The 19,088-nt window shown below is 48.3% G+C and overlaps 2 protein-coding genes across 2 annotated transcripts in view; both read left to right on the top strand.

Annotated features, from left to right (window-relative positions):
• The window catches only part of LOC103189867 (RNA-binding protein Musashi homolog 1), a gene marked incomplete in the record, with an annotated part of 79,612 nt that extends 73,929 nt beyond the window's left edge, over positions 1-5,683 (top strand). Inside the window, 5 exon segments of the mRNA XM_042337348.1 lie at positions 1-75; positions 1,854-1,919; positions 2,724-2,878; positions 3,731-3,804; positions 5,489-5,683. Coding sequence (XP_042193282.1) covers positions 1-75; positions 1,854-1,919; positions 2,724-2,878; positions 3,731-3,772 — 338 coding nt within the window.
• A 5,701-nt stretch (positions 5,684-11,384) lies between these two features.
• pla2g1b (phospholipase A2, group IB (pancreas)) lies at positions 11,385-14,388 on the top strand. The gene is made up of 4 exons (XM_007910403.1): positions 11,385-11,445; positions 11,734-11,893; positions 13,252-13,379; positions 14,207-14,388. Exons 1-4 carry the CDS (start codon positions 11,412-11,414, stop codon positions 14,326-14,328), a joined length of 444 nt encoding a protein of 147 aa, XP_007908594.1. The 5' UTR covers positions 11,385-11,411; the 3' UTR covers positions 14,329-14,388.
• The last annotated feature ends 4,700 nt before the right edge of the window (positions 14,389-19,088 follow it).

Below are 19,088 nucleotides of genomic sequence, written 5' to 3'. Positions count from 1 at the left end.
GGAGAGCAGCACAGTCAGCACTGCAGACCTCACAGTGGCCCCCCTCAGTGCTGCTCCAGGACTGGCCCACAGGAGGTGAGCTTCCATCGTACCCTCCCTCCTCCCTGTCCTCATTCCAACCCCTTTCACCACCCCCTTTCCCCTCCACCCCATTCCAACACTTTCTCCTCCCTTCCCATCCCTGAACCCATTCCAACCCCTTCTCCCCAATTCCCTCTCTTTCACTCCCTCCCTCTCCTCCTCCCCTCCCCACTGACCACCCCCCCTTCCAATTATTGCCCAACCCACTCCCCCTCCCTTCTACCCTCCCCCCTCCCCCTCCCCGTCCTCATCACAAACTTTGCCCAACTCCTCCCCCGTACCCCCCACCCCCCCCCCACACTCACCCACTGTCTCGCTGCCCCATCACCAGCTCAGCAGAAACCCATCACCGTGCTCAAGAATATCCGAACCAATCTGCGAACTCCATGTATTTACCATCACCGCCTACCCTTCACGTGGGGATTCCTGTGGCTGGAATGGAATGCGTCCTCTCTCCCCGCACGGGACTCGCCCTGCTTACCGAATTCCAGAGAGTATTAGGCGCAGGTTGGCACGAGCCAAGGCTTGGGGAAAACCAGAGTGTGTGTTGTGGTACCTGTTGGGGGTCTAACCAGCTAAAACCGCGTAGCTTAGCCATCAAGAGCGCTGCTTGGCGAGCTTCCTGGTGCTTGTCCAGCTCGGACCACCGTACCTGTTGGGACTTTGGCTTGCAGGGTTAACAGGAGCCGAGCGATAAAGAATTCCTGTTGCCCATTGACTGGTCTGCCCTCCCAAGTCCTGCCGATGAGCCAGGCCGGGCTGTGCTGCCATCAGCAGTGCCCAGGAGCCTGGCTCGGGAACTGGATTACCGAGGGAGACTGCCACAGAGGATTAATTGGATTCTGACATTCCACTGCCAAGTACGTCACCGTGGAACCACATCAGCTCCAAGGAGACACTGCGACCAACGCACCGAGTAATCTGCAGTTCAAATCCCACCCCTCGTTTTTTAAAAAAAAAAGCACTTCAGAACATTTTGCTCTCTTCTCTCGGTTGGCCGATCACTGATGATTTGTGGAGTTTATTTATTCCAGGGACGGGATTAATGTTTGTCGTCCCCCCCTCCCCCCCCCACCCCCCACCTCCCCGCAAGAGTCATTGTGTTGCGATAGAGCCCTTCCCGACTTGAATCTCGTGTGAGTCTCACGTCTCCGCTCAGTGGGCTCCGGTCTGCTCCATATCCCCCGCCCGGCCGTCGGCGGGTGGGCCTTCAGCCTCTCTGCCCCCCCACCCCCCCAATCCCCCTCCACACCCTTTGGAACTCCATCCCACAGTCCCTTCGCCTGCCCCCCCCCCCCCCCCCCCCCGCTCCCCTGCCTCCTTCAAGGCCCATCTCAAGACTGTGTGGCCCTGTGGCCACCATGCATTCTACGGTGAAGGTGATACACTCGGTGACCACCGGGCGGCGCTGTATCCCACGGTGCAGGCGATCCCCTCGGTGACCACCGGGAGGCGCTGCTGTGCAAGACTGAAATGCAGCGCAGATTGGATGGTTCTCCATTCACAAAAAAGGGTCATTTCCCTCGTTGGGGCCCCGTCGCTTCCTCCCTCGCCTCCCGCAAGCCCGGTCTCAAGACCCTCCTCTTCGAGCGGGCCCTCGGTCGCCCTCCCACCTCTCTGCCTTCCGTCACCCCACCCCACCCCTCCCCCACGCCTCCCCCACGCACGGGTCCCGACCCCTGACTGTCCCGCTCTTAGCAAAGAGAGCGTTAAATAATCTCCACCCTCTTCGTCTCATTCTCTCTCTCTCTCTCTCTCTCTCTTCTGTGCAGCGATCCCGCTGACGGCGTATGGACCAATGGCAGCGGCGGCGGCGGCCGCCGTGGTGCGCGGCACAGGTACCGGATCCGGCGCCGCATTCCGGAACCTTCTACACCACCGTAAACAACGCGCCTCCGGGCGATGACCGGGCGACCAGGAGCTCCCAGTGACAGGAACCCTGGTTTCGTCACGGAATCGCCAACTCGTGTCATGTGTGACGATGAGGCTTCCCCACCCCACCCTGCCCCACCCCCCGCAAACCCGCACCCCCTGCCCGCGCCCCCCGCCCCGCACCCCCCTGCACACCCCCCCACCCTGCCCCGCCCCCAGGCCACACTCATTCCCGTGATCGACACGAATGTCCCATTAAAGAGCACTCGCTTTGCGAGTGAGAGACCTGAGTTCAATTCCAGGCAGAGGGCGAAACCTTGGGCAAGTTTCCTTACTCCACACAGAGCCTAATAATAATCCCTCAAAAAAAAAACAATAATAAATTGGTCATTTTCAATCTACGACTGTTTGTGGGACATTGCTGTGCGCAATTGGCTGCCACGTTCGCCCACAAATATACAGTCAATTCACTTTACAGTCTATTCTGTGAAGCGCTTTGGGACGTCCTCCCGACGTGAAAAGCGCTATATCAAATGCGAGGCTTATTAAGAGGTTTTGTGTGTGATTCGGCGCCTGCAGTGCCAATTCAAAGCTGTGGAACATGGCGGCCAATACGGCAGCCATTTTGCTCAGAACGGGGGTGGGGGGGGTCCAGGCAGGAAGTGAATGATCGGGGTGTTGGGGGAGGGGCCTGGAGTGATGGTGGGGGCGGGGCTGGGGGGAGTGGGGGGGTGCGGAGATTGTCGCTCACCGTGCCGTGTGATTGGCAGGTTCCACCCCGACCCGCACGGGTGGGTTCCTGGGGACCACAAGCCCCGCCCCCATGGCGGATCTGTACGGGACGGCCAATCAGGACTCCGGAGTCAGCAGCTACATCAGCGCCGCCAGCCCCGCCCCAAGCACTGGATTCGGGCACAGTCTGGGGGTGAGTGGTCAGCCCCGGGGTCAAGGGCATCAGGGGGCAACCTCACCCCCCCCCCCACCCCCAACCCCCCACCCGAACCACACTGTGTGGGTGAGGGGAGGGGTGTGTGTCTGTGGCGGAGTGGGGGTGGGGGAGGTGTGTGTGTGTCTATGTGTGCGTGGGTGGGGGAGTGATGGTGTCTCTCTGTGGGTGGGTGAGTGATGGTGTCTCTCTGTGGGTGGGGGAGTGATGGTGTCTCGGTGTGGGTGGGGGAGTGATGGTGTCTCTCTGTGGGTGGGTGAGTGATGGTGTCTCTCTGTGGGTGGGGGAGTGATGGTGTCTCTCTGTGGGTGGGGAGTGATGGTGTCTCTGTGGGTGGGGAGTGATGGTGTCTCTGTGGGTGGGGGAGTGATGGTGTCTCTCTGTGGGTGGGGGAGTGATGGTGTCTCTCTGTGGGTGGGGGAGTGATGGTGTCTCTGTGGGTGGGGGAGTGATGGTGTCTCTGTGGGTGGGGGAGTGATGGTGTCTCTGTGGGTGGGGGAGTGGTGGTGTCTCTGTGGGTGGGGGAGTGGTGGTGTCTCTGTGGGTGGGGGAGTGATGGTGTCCCTCTGTGGGTGGGGGAGTGGTGGTGTCTCTGTGGGTGAGAGAGTGATGGTGTTTCTGTGGGTGGGGGAGTGATGGCGTCTCTGTGGGTGGGGGAGTGATGGCGTCTCTGTGGGTGGGGGAGTGATGGCGTCTCGGTGTGGGTGGGGGAGTGATGGTGTCTCTGTGGGTGGGGGAGTGATGGTGTCTCTGTGTGGGTGGGGGAGTGATGGCGTCTCTGTGTGGGTGGGGGAGTGATGGTGTCTCTCTCGTTTGTGTCCCTCCTCTCAGGGTCCTTTGATCGCGACGGCATTCACGAACGGTTACCACTGAAGCGGGGGGGGCCGAAAAATCTGAAAAAGGAGGTAAATTTATCCCCCCCCCCCCCCCCCTTCCCCCCCCTCCCACCCACCTCACAGATACACACAAATACTTCCTGCTTGACCTGGGGTTGGTGGCCACAGACCCTCAGTGCGCTTCCTCAGACGCTGTGTTGGTGGCCACAGACTATCAGACCCTCAGTGCTCTTCCTCAGACGCTGTGTGAACATCCCACCACATGTACAGACAGGGGCCTGGCTTGGCAGACACAGCGGAGAGCAGCGATTCGGGATCAAAAGGGGAGTGTTAAGGCTGCTGACCTAAGGCACGGATGTCTTAAGGGTCTCGGTGGGAGACGACGAAGAGACTAAGTCAAGTCAACACACGACTTAGTGGCTGTGGTTGGCACCATCGTTCCACTCCAAAAGTCTCCATCCCGGTCTCTACCACTCGCCTCCTTCAAGCTCTGTCTCAAGACCTTCTCTTTGACTGCGCCTTCCGTCATCTCTCCCCCTCCCACCCTCACCCCAACCCCTTTGGCTCCCATCACCACCCTGCCCTGCCCAGGGCCTTGGAACGTCCTTTGGTCTGTCGTTGAGACGTCCGTCTCAAAGCTCTTCACAGAACGTATTGTAAAGCGCAGTGACTGCATTTTTGTGGGCAAAACGCGGCAACCGACTGCACTGTTGTTGGAATTGTTGCTGTTGAAAGCAGCAGAAAAGGGTGGGATTATAATGATAATAGTCATAATGATAATAATAATAATCCTTGCATTTGATACAGCGCCTCGTCACGTCTTCTCGACGTCTCAAAGTGCTTCACAGAACATGCTGTAAAGTGAATTGACTGTATAATTTTGGGCGAAATGCGGCAGCCAAATTGCGCACAGCAGCGTCCCACAAACCGTCGTGGATTGAAGTGACCGATGTGGGATTATTTTCGGGCGTGTGGAGTAAGGAAACTTGCCCAAGGTTTATCCCTGCTGGGAATCGAACCCAGGTCTCTCGCTTGCGATGCGAGCGCTCTAACCAGTGAGCTACAGGACTCCACAGCGATTACAGCCGATACCTGTGGTGTGGGTGGAGCGAGCACCACGTAAGCACGAGGGACCCCCTACCCACCCCACCCCCAGGTGCTGATGTTCCCAGTGAGAAATGCTTAGCCAGCGTTTCGCCCGCACGGTATATTCTGTGAAGCGCTTTGAGACTTGGAGTTGCTTCATATTTGTTGATATATACCAAACACAAGGATTATTATTATTATTTTTATTATTATTATTATTAACTGTGCGCTCAGCGGGCTCCAGCCTGCTCCAGGTCTCCCGCCCGACCCTCCCTACCATCGGCAGCCGGGCTTTCAGTCTCTCCGCCCCCGCTCTTTGGATCTCCATCCCACAATCCCTTCCCCTCGCTCCCTCTCTTGCCTCCTTCACGGCACGACTCAAGACCCTCCTTTTCGACCGTGCCTTCAGCCGCCCCTCCTACCCCCTCTGCCCTCCCTCACCCTAACCCTGCCCTCTGTGCCCGTTCCGCCCGCCCCCCCCCCCACCACCACCACCACCACCACGCTCGGGCGCTGATCCCTGACAGTCCAGCGCCTTGGGATGTCCTCCCGACGCGAAAGGCGCTTTACGATGTCATTTTGTCGTTGCTGTGTGTCGGGATTTTTTTAGCGCACTGATGGTAACCGGGGATTTTCCGGGCTTCTCTTCGTTGTGCTTCACCCACAGGGTCCAGTCTACCAGCCAGAGGAGGGAGCTCAGAGCATGTGGTTGGATCTCAGAACTACTTCTTAAAGATTTTTTTTTTTTTTACTGCACACACTGATTTACTACCATAACTCGACTCCAACCCCGGCAACCCGAGGAAAACATCTCACCCCTTCACCTAACATTTTAAAGTTTACGCTTCTTATTTTTTCCTTTCTCTCTTTCTCTTTCTCTCTCCCTTTTTCCTTCTTTCCCTCCCTCCCTCCCCGCCCTCCCCCCCGCACCCCCTCCACTCCCCCACCTCTTCCCTCGAAATGTTTTGTTTCCGTTTGTTTTAATTTATTTTATTTTGAAACCTTTTGGGTTTCTATCTGCCGATCACTCAAGTTTTTAAACTGCAACTTCGCTCTCTCTCTCTCTCTCTCTCTCTCTCTTTTTTTTTAAAAAAGAACATTTCTATTTGGTCGCTTGTTCGAACGTACATTCGTAGACACATTCTTTCCGAAAGAATTATTTTTTTTCGTCGTTGTTGTGATTGCATTAGACGGTTCGTGATGGAAATTTCGCTTCACTTTCCTCTGCTTCTGCTTTCTCTCGAATCTTATTATTTTCTTTCCTTCGACGGAACTTGTTTTAAAATGACGAGTGAGTGAGTTTATTGTTTTTAAGAGCTACAGCGAATAATGCAAAACACTCCTGAAAAGAGATTTGAAAACTTGTCTAAATACAATTTATTTTGATATGCTTTGTAAATGTCATCAATCAACGCTGAAAAATCCAGTTATCATTGAAACGACCACAACATCTGCAGGACACAAATGTATATTTTGGTAAAAAAAAATCACTATGAATCATAAAAGTATTTTTTCTGAAATTGGATAAACATTTCTGTAAAATATGTAAATAGAACTATCTGGATTTGTATTTGCAGGCTGCAGAAAGGGGTCTTTTTTGAGTAATTGCTTTTGAGAGAAAGGTGAACTGAAGACCTTTATAATACAGCCTGAAATTTAGCAATATCCTAGTTATAAAACATCGCAGCGGATACTAGAGTGGGTTAACTTTTACTGTAGAATTACTCTCGTTTTTCTCTCTCTCTTTCTCTCTCTCTCTCTCTCTCTCTCTCTCTCTCTCTCTCTCGGATTTTTCGCTTTAAATGAAGGACAATAGCAAGAATTGAACAGTACCTCAGAGGTCGCAAAGCTGCTAAACAAATGCACGTACTCTCTCACTCTCGCACGCGCACACACACACACGCACACGCGCGCACACACACACACACGCGCACGCATGCACACAGAACACAGGCACGCACACACTACATATCTGTCTGTACAGCTCGTATAGGTTCAGTCTCAAAGTTACTGTTTCTGACCTTAGTTTTGAGAAGAACTTTTTTTTGCTGTAGATGTTGTACTTCAGCAGGTCACTTCCACAAAGCCGTCATCTCTCCCAGCTTTACCAGTGTCTTCCGCCTACGTTTAAACTCTTTCGCACCCCTCAACACCACCCCCCTCCCCGTCCGCTGTACCCACAACTGTACCAGCCTCCCCGGACTCAACCACCAAGCACTTGGAACTGGGCGTCCCTGCTTTGTGGGTACAAGACGTATAGTAAGACCGTGCGTACGCGCGCGCGCGCGTGTGTGTGGGAGAAAACAATCTGAATATAAAATCGATGAATTTTTTTCCCACCGCTTTTAACGGCCGGTTCAATGCCGGTACAATCGAACTAAAACAAATCAATTAAGCAACAAGAGAAAACGTTAAAAGTTTTTTTTATTCACAGCATCGAAGCCCCGCATTTTTTTTTCGTTGCGGTTTTAAACTCCGCGGACCCAAGTTGTCCTTTTAGTTCAAGGGTAACGATAACAGTAATAACCCTTGCATTTGATACAGCGCCTTACCCCGTCTTCGAGACGTCTCAGAGCGCTGCGCAGGATACACTGTAAAGCGAATTGACTGTGCATTTTGTGGGTGAGAACCTGATAAACCTGCAGAGAGATGGTAGTTTTGCTTCTTTAAAACTACTGGAAACGCAAATACTGTAGTTTGTAACAGCAATAAACACTATTTTGTGAAAAATGCATACAGGGGGAGCATTTGTTTTTGTTTTTAAGTTTTATTTTATCTTCTAGATGAAGCGACGTGCTGGTAAATAATGCTTTGCTTCCCCCTCAGTGCATTTGTACTGCCAGATACGCTTTTGCTTTTTTAATCGTTTTTAACTTTTCTGTTTCATTATTTTTTTTGCCAGTAAGTTATTACAATCTGACAAAAATGTCATCTCCAAAACCTCTGTAACCCTTTTTCAGATTTCATTTAAAATTCCTAATAAATTATTTGAAACTTTCCACATACGTGTTTTTTGCTTTTTTTTTTTCTTCCCGGTCTGTGATGTCCGCGGTTTCTTTGAACGAATTGTTTGGCGAATAATACGAATGATCCTGGCGTTTGATACAGCGCCTTATCACGTCGTGGATACGTCTCAAAGCGCTTCACAGGGTATAGCGCAAAGTGAATTGACTGGATATTTTGTGGGCGAAACGCAGCAGCTAATTTTGCACAACTTTCCCACAAACAGTCGTAGATTGAGTGACCAGATTTTCTTTGAGATTGTTACCGCTGGAAAGCGATGCGCCAATCGACTAACAACCGGGTTCCTACTTACTGCCGGGGAAACAGAGGCGGGTGGAGTAAGGAAAATTGCCTAAGCTTTCGCCCTGCCTGGGAGTCGAACCTGTTTCCTCTCGCTTGCGAGGCGAGCGCTCTGAACCATTACGATATGGGACTCCATAAATGAGTCACGGACTTACATGAAGGGTTTTGGGCAGGAGCCGGTCTAACACCGCTTCACTCCCCTTTCCTTACTCCACACCCTGCAGCTTGACGTTCCACTGAGGCTAAGGCTGAAACACTATTTTGTCTTCCTTAATCCTTAAAATCAAAAATTATAATAACCCTTACATTCGATATCTCTCCCTTCAAGTCAGGAAGACATCTCAAACTACTTTGCAGAGGGTTTCACCTCCCCCCCCCCACCCTCCCCCCCACCCACCCCTCCCAAAACGCACACACACACGCGTAGATACACACAATCGCACACATGAAGGTACACACATAGGTACGCATACATACAAAACACACACACATACATAAATAGATACACATGTGGACATGTAGATACACACAGATACACATACAAACATGCACACATAGATACACCAATGTAAATACAAACACACACTCAGTGAAGGAGCTTGTCCATAAAGTTTTTAATGAGAGCAAAACCTTTCTCTTTGACCGTGCCTTCAGCTCCCCTCTCGACTCTCTTCCTCCTCCTCGCTCCCTCCCTTCCCTCCCCTCACCCTGACCATTTCCCCCTCCTCTCTCCCTCCCTTCCTCCCTCACCCTGACCATTTCCCCCCTCCTCTCTCCCTCCCTTCCCTCCCTCACCCTGACCATTTCCCCCCCTGCTCGGGTCATGACCCAACTGTGCAGCGCCTTGGGACTTCCTCCTGACGTGAAAGGCGCTCTATAAATGGAATCTTGTTGTTGTTGTTGTTGTTTTCTCATTCCAATTACATCAACTGGTACATTTCTGTTTCAAGGAACTTGCTTATTGACTGGAAATATTTTGTTTCATTTCAGATAACTTTCCCAACGGAAAATCAATGTGATCAGCTGAGCTCAATGCCATGTGCCATGTGCCACCTGTTGAGATGGGAATTTGTGGTCAACAGGAAAGCAGAGAATGTTCAATTAAAAATACTCTCAAATATGTTAGTTCATTCCACCAATATCTCATAGTCTCAGTCATTTCATTTTAGTTCCTACATTTGTGTCTCTTTTTATACACCAAGGCTGGATTTGCTAATCTGTGTAACGTGGCATTGAGTGTCTACACTTTACAGTTCAATTGGTAATTTATGTACTGAGAATATCAACAACACAAATTACATTTATATAACACCTTTCGCGGAGGGAGGATGATTCAAAGCACTTCACGTTTCTGGGCCCCCGAGCTTGGGGGTGGGAGCCGAGGAGGGATGGTGTGGGGAAGGGGAAAGATGACTGAAGGCGCAGTCAAAGAGGTACATTTTGATTTACGTTTTGAAAGAGAGAAGGGAGGGAGGGAGGGAGTCGTAGGGACTCTGGGTAGAGTTCTGTGGATTGGGGGCAGAATGCCTGCTGATGATGGGGCAGATAAGGCAGGCTACATAAAATAATAATAATAATAATAATAATTTGGTCGCTCAATCCACGGCTGTTTGCGCAATTGGCTGCCGCGTTTCGCCCACGAAATACAGTCAATTCACTTTACAGTACATTCTGTGAAGCGCTTTGAAACGTCTCGAAGACGCGATAAGATGATATATCAAATGCCAGGATTATTATCACTACTACGTAAACATGTCTCTGCACAGATGGAGTGTCCAGGCCGGTAGGGTTGAAGGAGGTGTCAGAGGTCGGCTGGAGATAGTCAGTGGAGGGATTTAAAGGTGAGAATTAGGATCTTGATCTCAATGTGCTGTGGGATGGGGAGCCAGTGGAGAATACGTAAGAACCTGCAACTCGGCAGAAATAAAATTGAGTGCCAACGGAAAATTAGGTTCCAGGTATCCTGCAGGGACTCCTGTGTTCAGGGTCATTGTGCAATGGCATCAGGTGTGTTTTTACACATCAAACTGGAACATACAATGTCCTCCCAGAATAAGCACTTGCTCAGCTACACCTGAGAGGTTTGCAGTAGAGAGGAAGACGGAATTCAAGACTGAAGCATGTGTGGGGAGCAAAATGATCTTACTGTGCTGCAGAGAGCCTCAAAACACATTGCGGGCTTCAATAATTCCCCAGGGGTGGGGGAATTATTCCCCCAGAATAATAATAATAAATAATAATAATTATAATAATAATAATCCAGCGCCTTAGCACGAAATGCAGCAGCCAGTTTGCACACAGCGGTATCCCACATACAGCCATGGAGTGAGGGACCCATTTTATTTGGGAGATTGACACTGGGAGAGAGAAACTCCATTCTCTTTTCGAATCCATGGGTTTCTTCACATCCACCTGAATGGGCAGTTTAGTTTAACGTCTCATCTGAAGGCTGGTGCCTCTGACAATGCAGAGGGGTAGGAGCTCGGAGAACTTGTGGGTAATAGAGAGAGTGTGTGGGGGTAATGGGGGGGGGGGGCGGGGAGAGTGATTTTCTTCCAGAGAAGGATGGAGATGGGTGGCAGGGAGGGTGGGTGGAGGGGTTTAGGGAGATTAAATAGTGGTTTAGAGATGGCTTTATTGGTGATGGTGTTGTTCGGGATAGTGAGGCCTGATTGTACCTTTAAACAGTCCTCACTTAATAAACTCACTGAGCCACTGTGAAAACCCAAATACCATTATTAATAATAATAATCCTTGCATTTGATATCACGTTTTCGAGACGTCTCAAAGCGCTTCACAGAATATACTGTAAAATGAATCGACTGGGTATTTTGTGGGGAAAACACGGAAGCCAATTGCGCACAGCAGTGTCTCACAAACAGTCGTGGATTGAGTGACCAAATTATTATTTTGGTCACTGTAATAATTACTATATTACTATAAAATGTTCTCGACGACAACAACATAACCACGATTGCAACTGAGCTCTTTAACTCTCTTTAACCATTTGAGGTACAGACACTGGAGCCAATTTTTCAGGTAGATATTTTCAGGTGGGAATCAAAGAGTTAACAGCCTTCTCATAAACAATCCTTGGTCGAGTCGGCGCTTTGAAATTTATAAATAACCAAACGCGTTCCTCCACGTCCAACCAGCGAGATAAACACGTCTGTTATCTCACCTCCTGAGATGTTTGTTCCATCAAGGCCAACCTCAGCTATAAAATATACAGAAGCAGGAATGTGAGGTCTACCAAGCTCAAGGCAACTGCACAGACCCTAAAAATGTTCTCTCTGGTCCTTGTCAGTTTGCTCCTAGGTACTGACATGTTTCTTCTGCGCCGTGCTTTGCTCCCGCTATTAATCGTGTTGTTTGAAAACACCTTGTTTCTCTCTCTTCCTCTCTCTCTCTCGGGAGAAATCGGCAGAAAGTGTAAATTCTTTCCAGAACAAATTAGATAGATTTATGTTAGGAAATAGTTCCTCGTGATACAGTATATAGTCGGGGACACAGCATGTGCACACAACTGCCAGGATGGTGGAAGGGAAACTGGATGGTTTCACCGAGCAAATTCTTACGTTCCTTTTTTACTCTTCTTTTTTCCAGCGGGAGCTCAAAGCAGGGACTTTAATTCGAAAGCTCTCTGGCAGTTCCGTGGGATGATCAAATGTTCCATCCCGGACAGCAACCCCCTCCTGGAGTTTAACAACTACGGATGTTACTGTGGCTATGGGGGAGGCGGGACTCCAGTGGACACTTTAGATCAGTACGTCAGGAGCTAAAGGGACTGGATTCTGTAGACCATGTTAATTATCTTGTCCAGAACAGTAGAACCAGAGGCCATGTCCTGCGATTGAAGGAGGTGGTGGAGAATGGGGTGGGGGTGGGGAACCCAAAACACTATTTCAATGAGTGGGTCGTAAATGTATGGATCAGGTTCCCGAGGGAGAAGCTGGAAGTTATTGCTTCTTTCAAAAGCAAATTATCATAGAACCATAGAATTATACAGCACAGAAGGAGGCGATTCGACCCACTGTGTCCATGCCGGCTCTTTGAAAGAACTGTCAAAATTAGTCCCACTCCCCCGCTCTCTACATGTAGCCCTGCAAATTTGTCCTCCCCAAATTAGATAGATTTTGTTTTAGGAAATAATATCTTGGGATACAGTGTATTATTTGGGTCGTGGTGTGAAAATGTGACTACCAGGATGGTGGAAGGTGAACTGGATGGCTTTCTTTCATCTAGCAATTCTTATGTTCTGAGGAGCAAAACTTCTTCAGAGCCTCTCTCTATTCATGATTGGTTACTGGCTCAGCTATGATGCTCCCTAAGACTGTTCCACAGTTTCGGGGCTTGTTGGCTGAAAGTGCGGCTGGTGGAATGGACAGGATGAGGGACAAGCAGGAGGCCGGAGCCAGTCAAGCGGAGGCGAAGGGGAGTGGGTTGAGGAGTAAGCAGGTCGGAGAGGTGGGGAGGTGCCAGGGCATGAAGGGATTTGAAGACGAGTGTGATTATCTTGAAATTGATCCATTTGGTGATCGAGAGCCAATGGAGCCTGGCAAGAACTGGTGTAATGGGGGTATGGAGTTTAGCGCGGGTGAGTATACGTGTGGCGGAGTTCTGGATCAACTGGATTTTGAACTGGACTTGCTATTGCTCCCAAACCTGGCTAGAGAAACGATCACAAGTTGAGTAAGATATGTCAGCCCTTGATTCCTGGTGGGAATTAATCAGCATGAATCCGCACTCTCACAAGAGGAGGGTGGAACGTTGAAAGAACAGATCCTGACCACGAGAAGCAGATTCGATAATAGCTTTCAAAAGGAAATTGGATGTGTCTGTGAAAACGAAAAATTTACAGGGCTATGTGGTAAGAGTGGGGGAGTGGACTAGTCGGATAGCTCTTTCGAAGAGCCAGCACAGGCTGAATAATACAATAATAAATAATAATCCTTGCATTTGATATAGCGCTTTTCACGTCTTCTTGACGTCTCAAAATGCTTCACAGAATAGACTGTAAAGTGAATTGACCGTATATATGTGGGCGAAATGGCCTCCTTCTATGCTGTAAGATTCCACGATTCTATAAATGCTCTGTCTAGCTTGTACCATGTTGTTTGACAGGTGCTGTTTTGTCCATGATAACTGCTACGGTGACACCATGGAAATGGAAGAGTGCTGGCCAATTTTTGACAACCCTTACACTGAGATCTACGCCTACACTTGTGATGATTCCATAGTCAAATGCACCAGTAAGTTCAGACTCGGGATTATTGTGCGTTCAGAAAAGTCTGTTTCAGGAAAAAGAGAATGGTAATAATAATAACCTTTGCATTTGATACAACACCTTATCACATCATTGAGACATCTCAAAGCCCTTCACAGAATATACCGTGAAATCAATTGACTATATATTTTGTGGGCGATAATAATAATAAAAATAATAATAATAATGATAATAATAATAATAGTAATCCTTGCATTTAATATAGGGCATTTCACATCGGTAAGATGTCTCACAGAGGATTTCCTGTAAGGTGTAGCGACTATGTGTTTTTGTAACCAAACAGCCAATTTATATAAAGCAATGCCCCCTGAAGTGAATGACTAATTTTATCTGGAAGGTTATTAGCGAGGACATCAGGGGAAAGTGACTTTTTATTTTAAATAGTGCCAGCAAGGACACAATAGGCCAAATGGCCTTCCACATTGCAAATTTCTATAGTGCGTTGGGATCTTTGATGTCCTACCTGGAGAGGACACAACTTAGTCTCGTCTCATCTGAGGGATGGCACCTCCAACAGTGCAGCACACCCCCAGCACTGCGTGGGGATGTCATCTTAAACATGAGTTCAAGACCCAACCCTTACGACTCAGAAGCGAGAGATACACATTGTCACGTAGGATCGATCAGGAAATGTCATATTTTTCACCCCGTGTTCTCTCACATGTCTGCCAGTGCCAGAGAGTGTCTCAGAGTGGCCATCGCAGCTCCCACCCACACCATCCCCCCAGCTCAGTGTTCTCCAGACCATTGCCCGGACTCGATGTCTAACTTATTACCGTGTGTCGCTTTCAGGTGACAATGGACCCTGTGAGATGGCTATCTGCGAATGTGACCGTAAAGCAGCTTTGTGCTTCTCCAAAGCAGAATATCATGAGGAGCACAAGAATCTAGATCAATATAAATACTGCAGTTAAAGGAGGAACATCCAGGCCATCCATCCCTGGCTGCCTCCATCCCACAGTCCCTTCGCCTCGCTTCGTCCCTTGCCTCCTTCAAGGCTTATCTCAAGACCCTCCTCTTCAACCGGGTCTTCGGTCACCCTCATACCCCTATCCTCCCTGCCCTCCAGCTTCCTGATCCCAACCCCCAGCTCGGGTCCAAATTTCAAACTGTGCAGCACCTTGGGACGTTATACAGATGTAATTTGTTGTTGTACTTCTTTATTAATCATTTTGTCAACTCGATCTTTGTATGAAATAAATTTTCCTTCTTACTAATGCAGAGAGCCTGTGTGGTTTGTGTGGGTAGCTTTTCACCACCTCTTTACTTACAAAATGTTTTCTCAAGTTATTGTAATTTAAGTTCTATATTTAAACTGAGAGGCCATAAAAAAACCTGACCTAATCTGGCAACTAATATGTTTGTTTCTGTTTTTCACAGCAGTCTGATATAAAACATAATATGAAACATAACATAATATAAAACAGTATATAATTGTGTATAACAATAATAATAATTGTGTGTCAGCCTGGCTCAGTTGGTGGCACTCTTGTCTCAGTCAGAAGGTTGTGGGTTCAAGCCCCCTGTCTATGTTTACACTCTAATGCAGTGTTGAGAGTGAGTTACATTGATGGAGGTGCCGTCCTTCGGATGTGTTGTTAAACCAAGGTCCTGTCTACCTGTTCAGGTGAACGTTAAAGATCTCATGGCACTATTTGGGAGAAACTTTGGGCAAGTTTCCTTACTCCGCACGCCTCTGTTTACCTAGCAGTGAGTAGGAACCCGGTTCTTAGTGGATTGGCAGATCGCTTTTCCGGGAGTAATAATTCCTTCAAAGAAAATAATAAATTGTCACTCAATCCACAATCATTTGTGAGATGCTGCTGTGCGCAATCGGTTGCCGCGTTTCGCCCACAAAAAATATAGTCAATTCACTTTCCAGTATACTCTATGAAGCGCTTTGAAGCTCTGGAAGACGTGATAAGGTGTTATATCAAATGCAAGGAATACTATTATTATTATTATTTGAAAAGAGAAGGGAATTTCTCCTGGTGTCCTAGCCAGCAATCCTCCAAATCAAATTGCTCATTTGTTTCATGGCTGTTTGTGGGACAATGCGGTGCACAATTGGGTTTCCTCGTTCACCTACAAATGCACAGTCACTCCACTTTACATTAAAACCCTGTGAAGAGCTTTGGTACAACCTCCCGATTTGAAAGGTGCTACAGCGAATGCAAGGATTGTAATTATTATTTTGTTATAATGCTTGCAACAGCAATTTTATGTTAAAATAGTACCTTTCACGTCAGGAGGATATCTCAAAGCACTTCACAGAGTTAAACTGGAGCTCAAGCTGGGACTGGTGGGAGGTTAGGAAGACGAGAGAGGCGATCATGGAGCAGCTGGACGGCTGCTTCAGGATATCCGTGGGTGGAGGCCCAGAGGGATAGGATATTTGATGATGAGAGGGCCTTTGTGAGGGTCTCAGGGGGTAGCCTTTTCCAAGGGCGGTAGAGTATGGTTGAGGGCTCGGTGGAGGAGAGAGGGATGTGACAGGAGAAGATGAAAAAGTGGTCCAAGATGGCCTTGTCCACTATACTGAGGTCGGAAATGTCAAGGCCGTGGGTGATGACGAGGTCAATTGCATGACCGCAGTTGTGGTTGGGTGAATTTATATGGAGGGTAAGGTTTAGGGAGAAGAGGAGGGCAGTGAAATCGGTAGAAGTGGTGCAAGCGGAGTTTAAGTGGAGGTTGAAATCGCCCATTATGAGTAGGCGCTCGGAGCAGAGGGACAGGGAAGAGAGGAGGGTAGAGATCTCTGTGTAGAAGGAACCAGGGAGGCTTGGGCGGATGGTAGATAAGGAGGATTTTCAAAGGGAGGCTTTGGAAATGAGGGCCACCCCGCCGCCACCTAGGTTTGGACGGGGGGGGGGGGGGGGTGTGTGTGTGGTGGAAGGTGTAGCCTGGAGGGGAGGCTTCGACCTGGGGTATGGGGTCATTGGGGGAGAGCCAGGTTTGGGTGAGCCCAAGAATGTCAAGGTGTTTGTCCAGATGAGGTCATGGATGGTGAGGGCTTTATTTGAGAGGGAGTGGGCATTTTGGAGGGAAATGTAGGTGGGTTTGCTGGAGGGAGGGGAGGGAGGAGAGAGTGGTGCGAAGAGGATTTTAGGTTGTGCAGGAGAGATGGTTGTGCAGAGTGGTGTGAGTGGAGAGTTGGGGAGGGTACGTATGAGGGAAGGGGGACGTTGGGTTTGCCTTAAGGAGGCGGTTTGAGCGGAGGGAGTGAGTGATGGGACACGTGGGGTTGCTGCTCTGGGACAGCCAGTGCCGGGAGCCACGATGGGACCGGCGGAGGATGCCCAGGCTGGAGCAGAGGGAAGTGGTGATGGGGTCGAGGAGAGAGAGAAGGCGGGGAGGGAGGTGGGAGAGAAGGACAGAGGGGGAGTAGCGGATAGTGGGGGGTGGGAGGAGAGACATTTAGGGGGGAGACTCGGGTCGGGGCTGCAGCCAAAATGCGCACGCAGAGACCGGGAGCGAGCGATCAGCAGGACGGCATCAGCCCGCAGGCTTAGCCTCCCAGGTCATGGCCGAGTGGCAGTAGCTGCCAGGCCATTTTTGTTGTTGTTGTTGCTGGGTTTTTTTAATAATTTTTTTTATTAACTGTGACGTCACGCTGATGGGATAAAAACAGTAGAGAGGAAGGATTTTAAATCAGAAAATCAGGATATAGAGTCAGTATGGGTGGAATTACGAAATAACAAGGGGCAGAAAACACTAGTGGGAGTAGTTAAAAGACCCCCGAACAGCAGTCACAGTATTACGCAGAGTATTAACCAGGAAATTAGAGAAGCATGTAGCAAAGGAAATACACTAATAGTAGGTGATTTTAATCTTCATATTGGTTGAGAAAACCAAATTGGCAAAGGTAAGTTAGAGGAGGAGTTTATAGACTGCATTAGAGATAGTTTTCTAGATCAGTTTGCTGAGGAATCAACCAGGGAACAGGCAATCCTAGATTTTGTTTTATGTAATGAAATAGGGTTATTCAGCAATCTGGAAGTTAAGGCTCCTCTAGGGCAGAGTGACCATAACATGATGGAATTTAGCATTAAGTTAGAGAGTGATGTAGTTAAGTCCGAAGCAAGGGTCTTAAATTTAAATAGAGCCAACTTTGCAACTTTGAGAGAGAATTTAGCTAAAATAGACTGGGAAATTAGATTAAAGAGTATGACAGTAGTCCAGCAATGGTAAACCTTTAAAGATAAAGTACATAATTCCCAGCGATCACATATTCCCTTGAGGAATAAAAATACCAAGGGAAAAGTGGTTCAACCATGGCTAACTAGAGCAGTTAGGGAAAGTATAAAATTAAAAGAAGAGGCCTATAACACTGCCAAAAAGAGCAGTAAACCCGCGGATTGGGAGGGATTCAGAGACCAACAAAGAAAGACTAAGAAACTGATAAGGATGGAGAAAATGGATTATGAGGGCAAACTAGCTAGGAACATAAAGACAGACTGCAAGAGTTTTTACAAATACATTAAGAGGAAGAGACTAGCAAAAGTGAATGTGGGTCCATTACAGGCAGAGACGGGAGGAATTATAATGGAGGATAAAGATACGGCAGAGTCATTAAACAAATACTTTGCTTCTCTCTTCACATTAGAAGACACGGAAAACTTACCAAAAATAGAGAGGAACCAAGAAGATAATGTTAGTGAGCAACTTAGGGAAATTAACATCAGTAAAGAATTAGTACTAAGGAAACTGCTGGGATTGAAAAATGACAAATCCCCTGGACCTGATGGTCTGCATCCTAGGGTTTTAAAAGAGGTGACTGCTGAGATAGTGGATGCCTTGATCTTCCAAAATTCTCTGGATTCTGGAACTGTTCCCATTGATTGGAAGATCGCAAACGTAACACCACTATTTAAGAAGGGTGGGACAAAGAAGATGGGGAACCATAGACCGGTCAGTCTGACATCGGTGTTAGGGACGATTCTAGAATCCTTACTTAGGGACATCGTAGTGGGGTATTTAGAGGACCATAGTATGATTAGGCAGAGTCAACATGGCTTTACAAAAGGGAAGTCATGCTTAACAAATCTTTTAGAGTTTTTTGAGGATGTAACTAGCAGGTTAGATTGGGGAACCAGTAGATGTAGTATATTTAGATTTTCAGAAGACGTTTGATAAAACGTCACACAAAAGGCTGCGACACAAGATTAGGGCACAAGGAATTAAATGCAATATATTAGCATGGATCGAAGAGTGGCTAAAGGGAAGAAAACAGAGAGTAGGGATAAACAAGACCTTCCCAGATTGGCAAGATGTGACTAGTGGAATGCCACAAGGATCAGTGCTTGGGCCTCAACTATTTACAATCTATATCAGTGATCTGGACGAGGACATAGAACTTAAAATATCTAAATTCACGGATGATACTAAGCTAGGCGGGAGAGTAAGCTCTGAGGATGACACAAAAAGATTGCAAAGGGATATAGATAGGCCAGGTGAGTGGGCAAGAAGGTGGCAATTGAATATAATGTGGGGAAGTGTAAATTATTCACCTAGGTAGTGAAAGCAGAAAAGCAGATTATTTTCTAAGGGAGAGACTAGATAGTATTAGCGTTCAGAGGGATTTGGGTGTCCTTGTACGCCAGTCACAAAAAGTTAGCATGCAAGTACAGCAAGCAACTAGGAAGGCTAATGGCAATTTGGCATTTATTGCAAA

This window comes from Callorhinchus milii, unplaced genomic scaffold, assembly GCF_018977255.1.
Source record: "Callorhinchus milii isolate IMCB2004 unplaced genomic scaffold, IMCB_Cmil_1.0 Scaffold8, whole genome shotgun sequence".
NCBI lineage: Eukaryota > Metazoa > Chordata > Chondrichthyes > Chimaeriformes > Callorhinchidae > Callorhinchus > Callorhinchus milii.
Note: the sequence above shows the minus strand (reverse complement) of the source record. Positions and strands in the feature narration are given on the sequence as shown.

Coding starts and splice junctions, on each gene's coding strand:
- pla2g1b (XM_007910403.1), top strand. CDS start 11,412: ATGTTCTCTCTGGTCCTTGTCAGTTTGCTCCTAG. Junction 11,894..13,251: donor CCAGTGGACACTTTAGATCA/GTACGTCAGGAG, acceptor GTTGTTTGACAG/GTGCTGTTTTGTCCATGATA. Junction 13,380..14,206: donor TTCCATAGTCAAATGCACCA/GTAAGTTCAGAC, acceptor TGTCGCTTTCAG/GTGACAATGGACCCTGTGAG.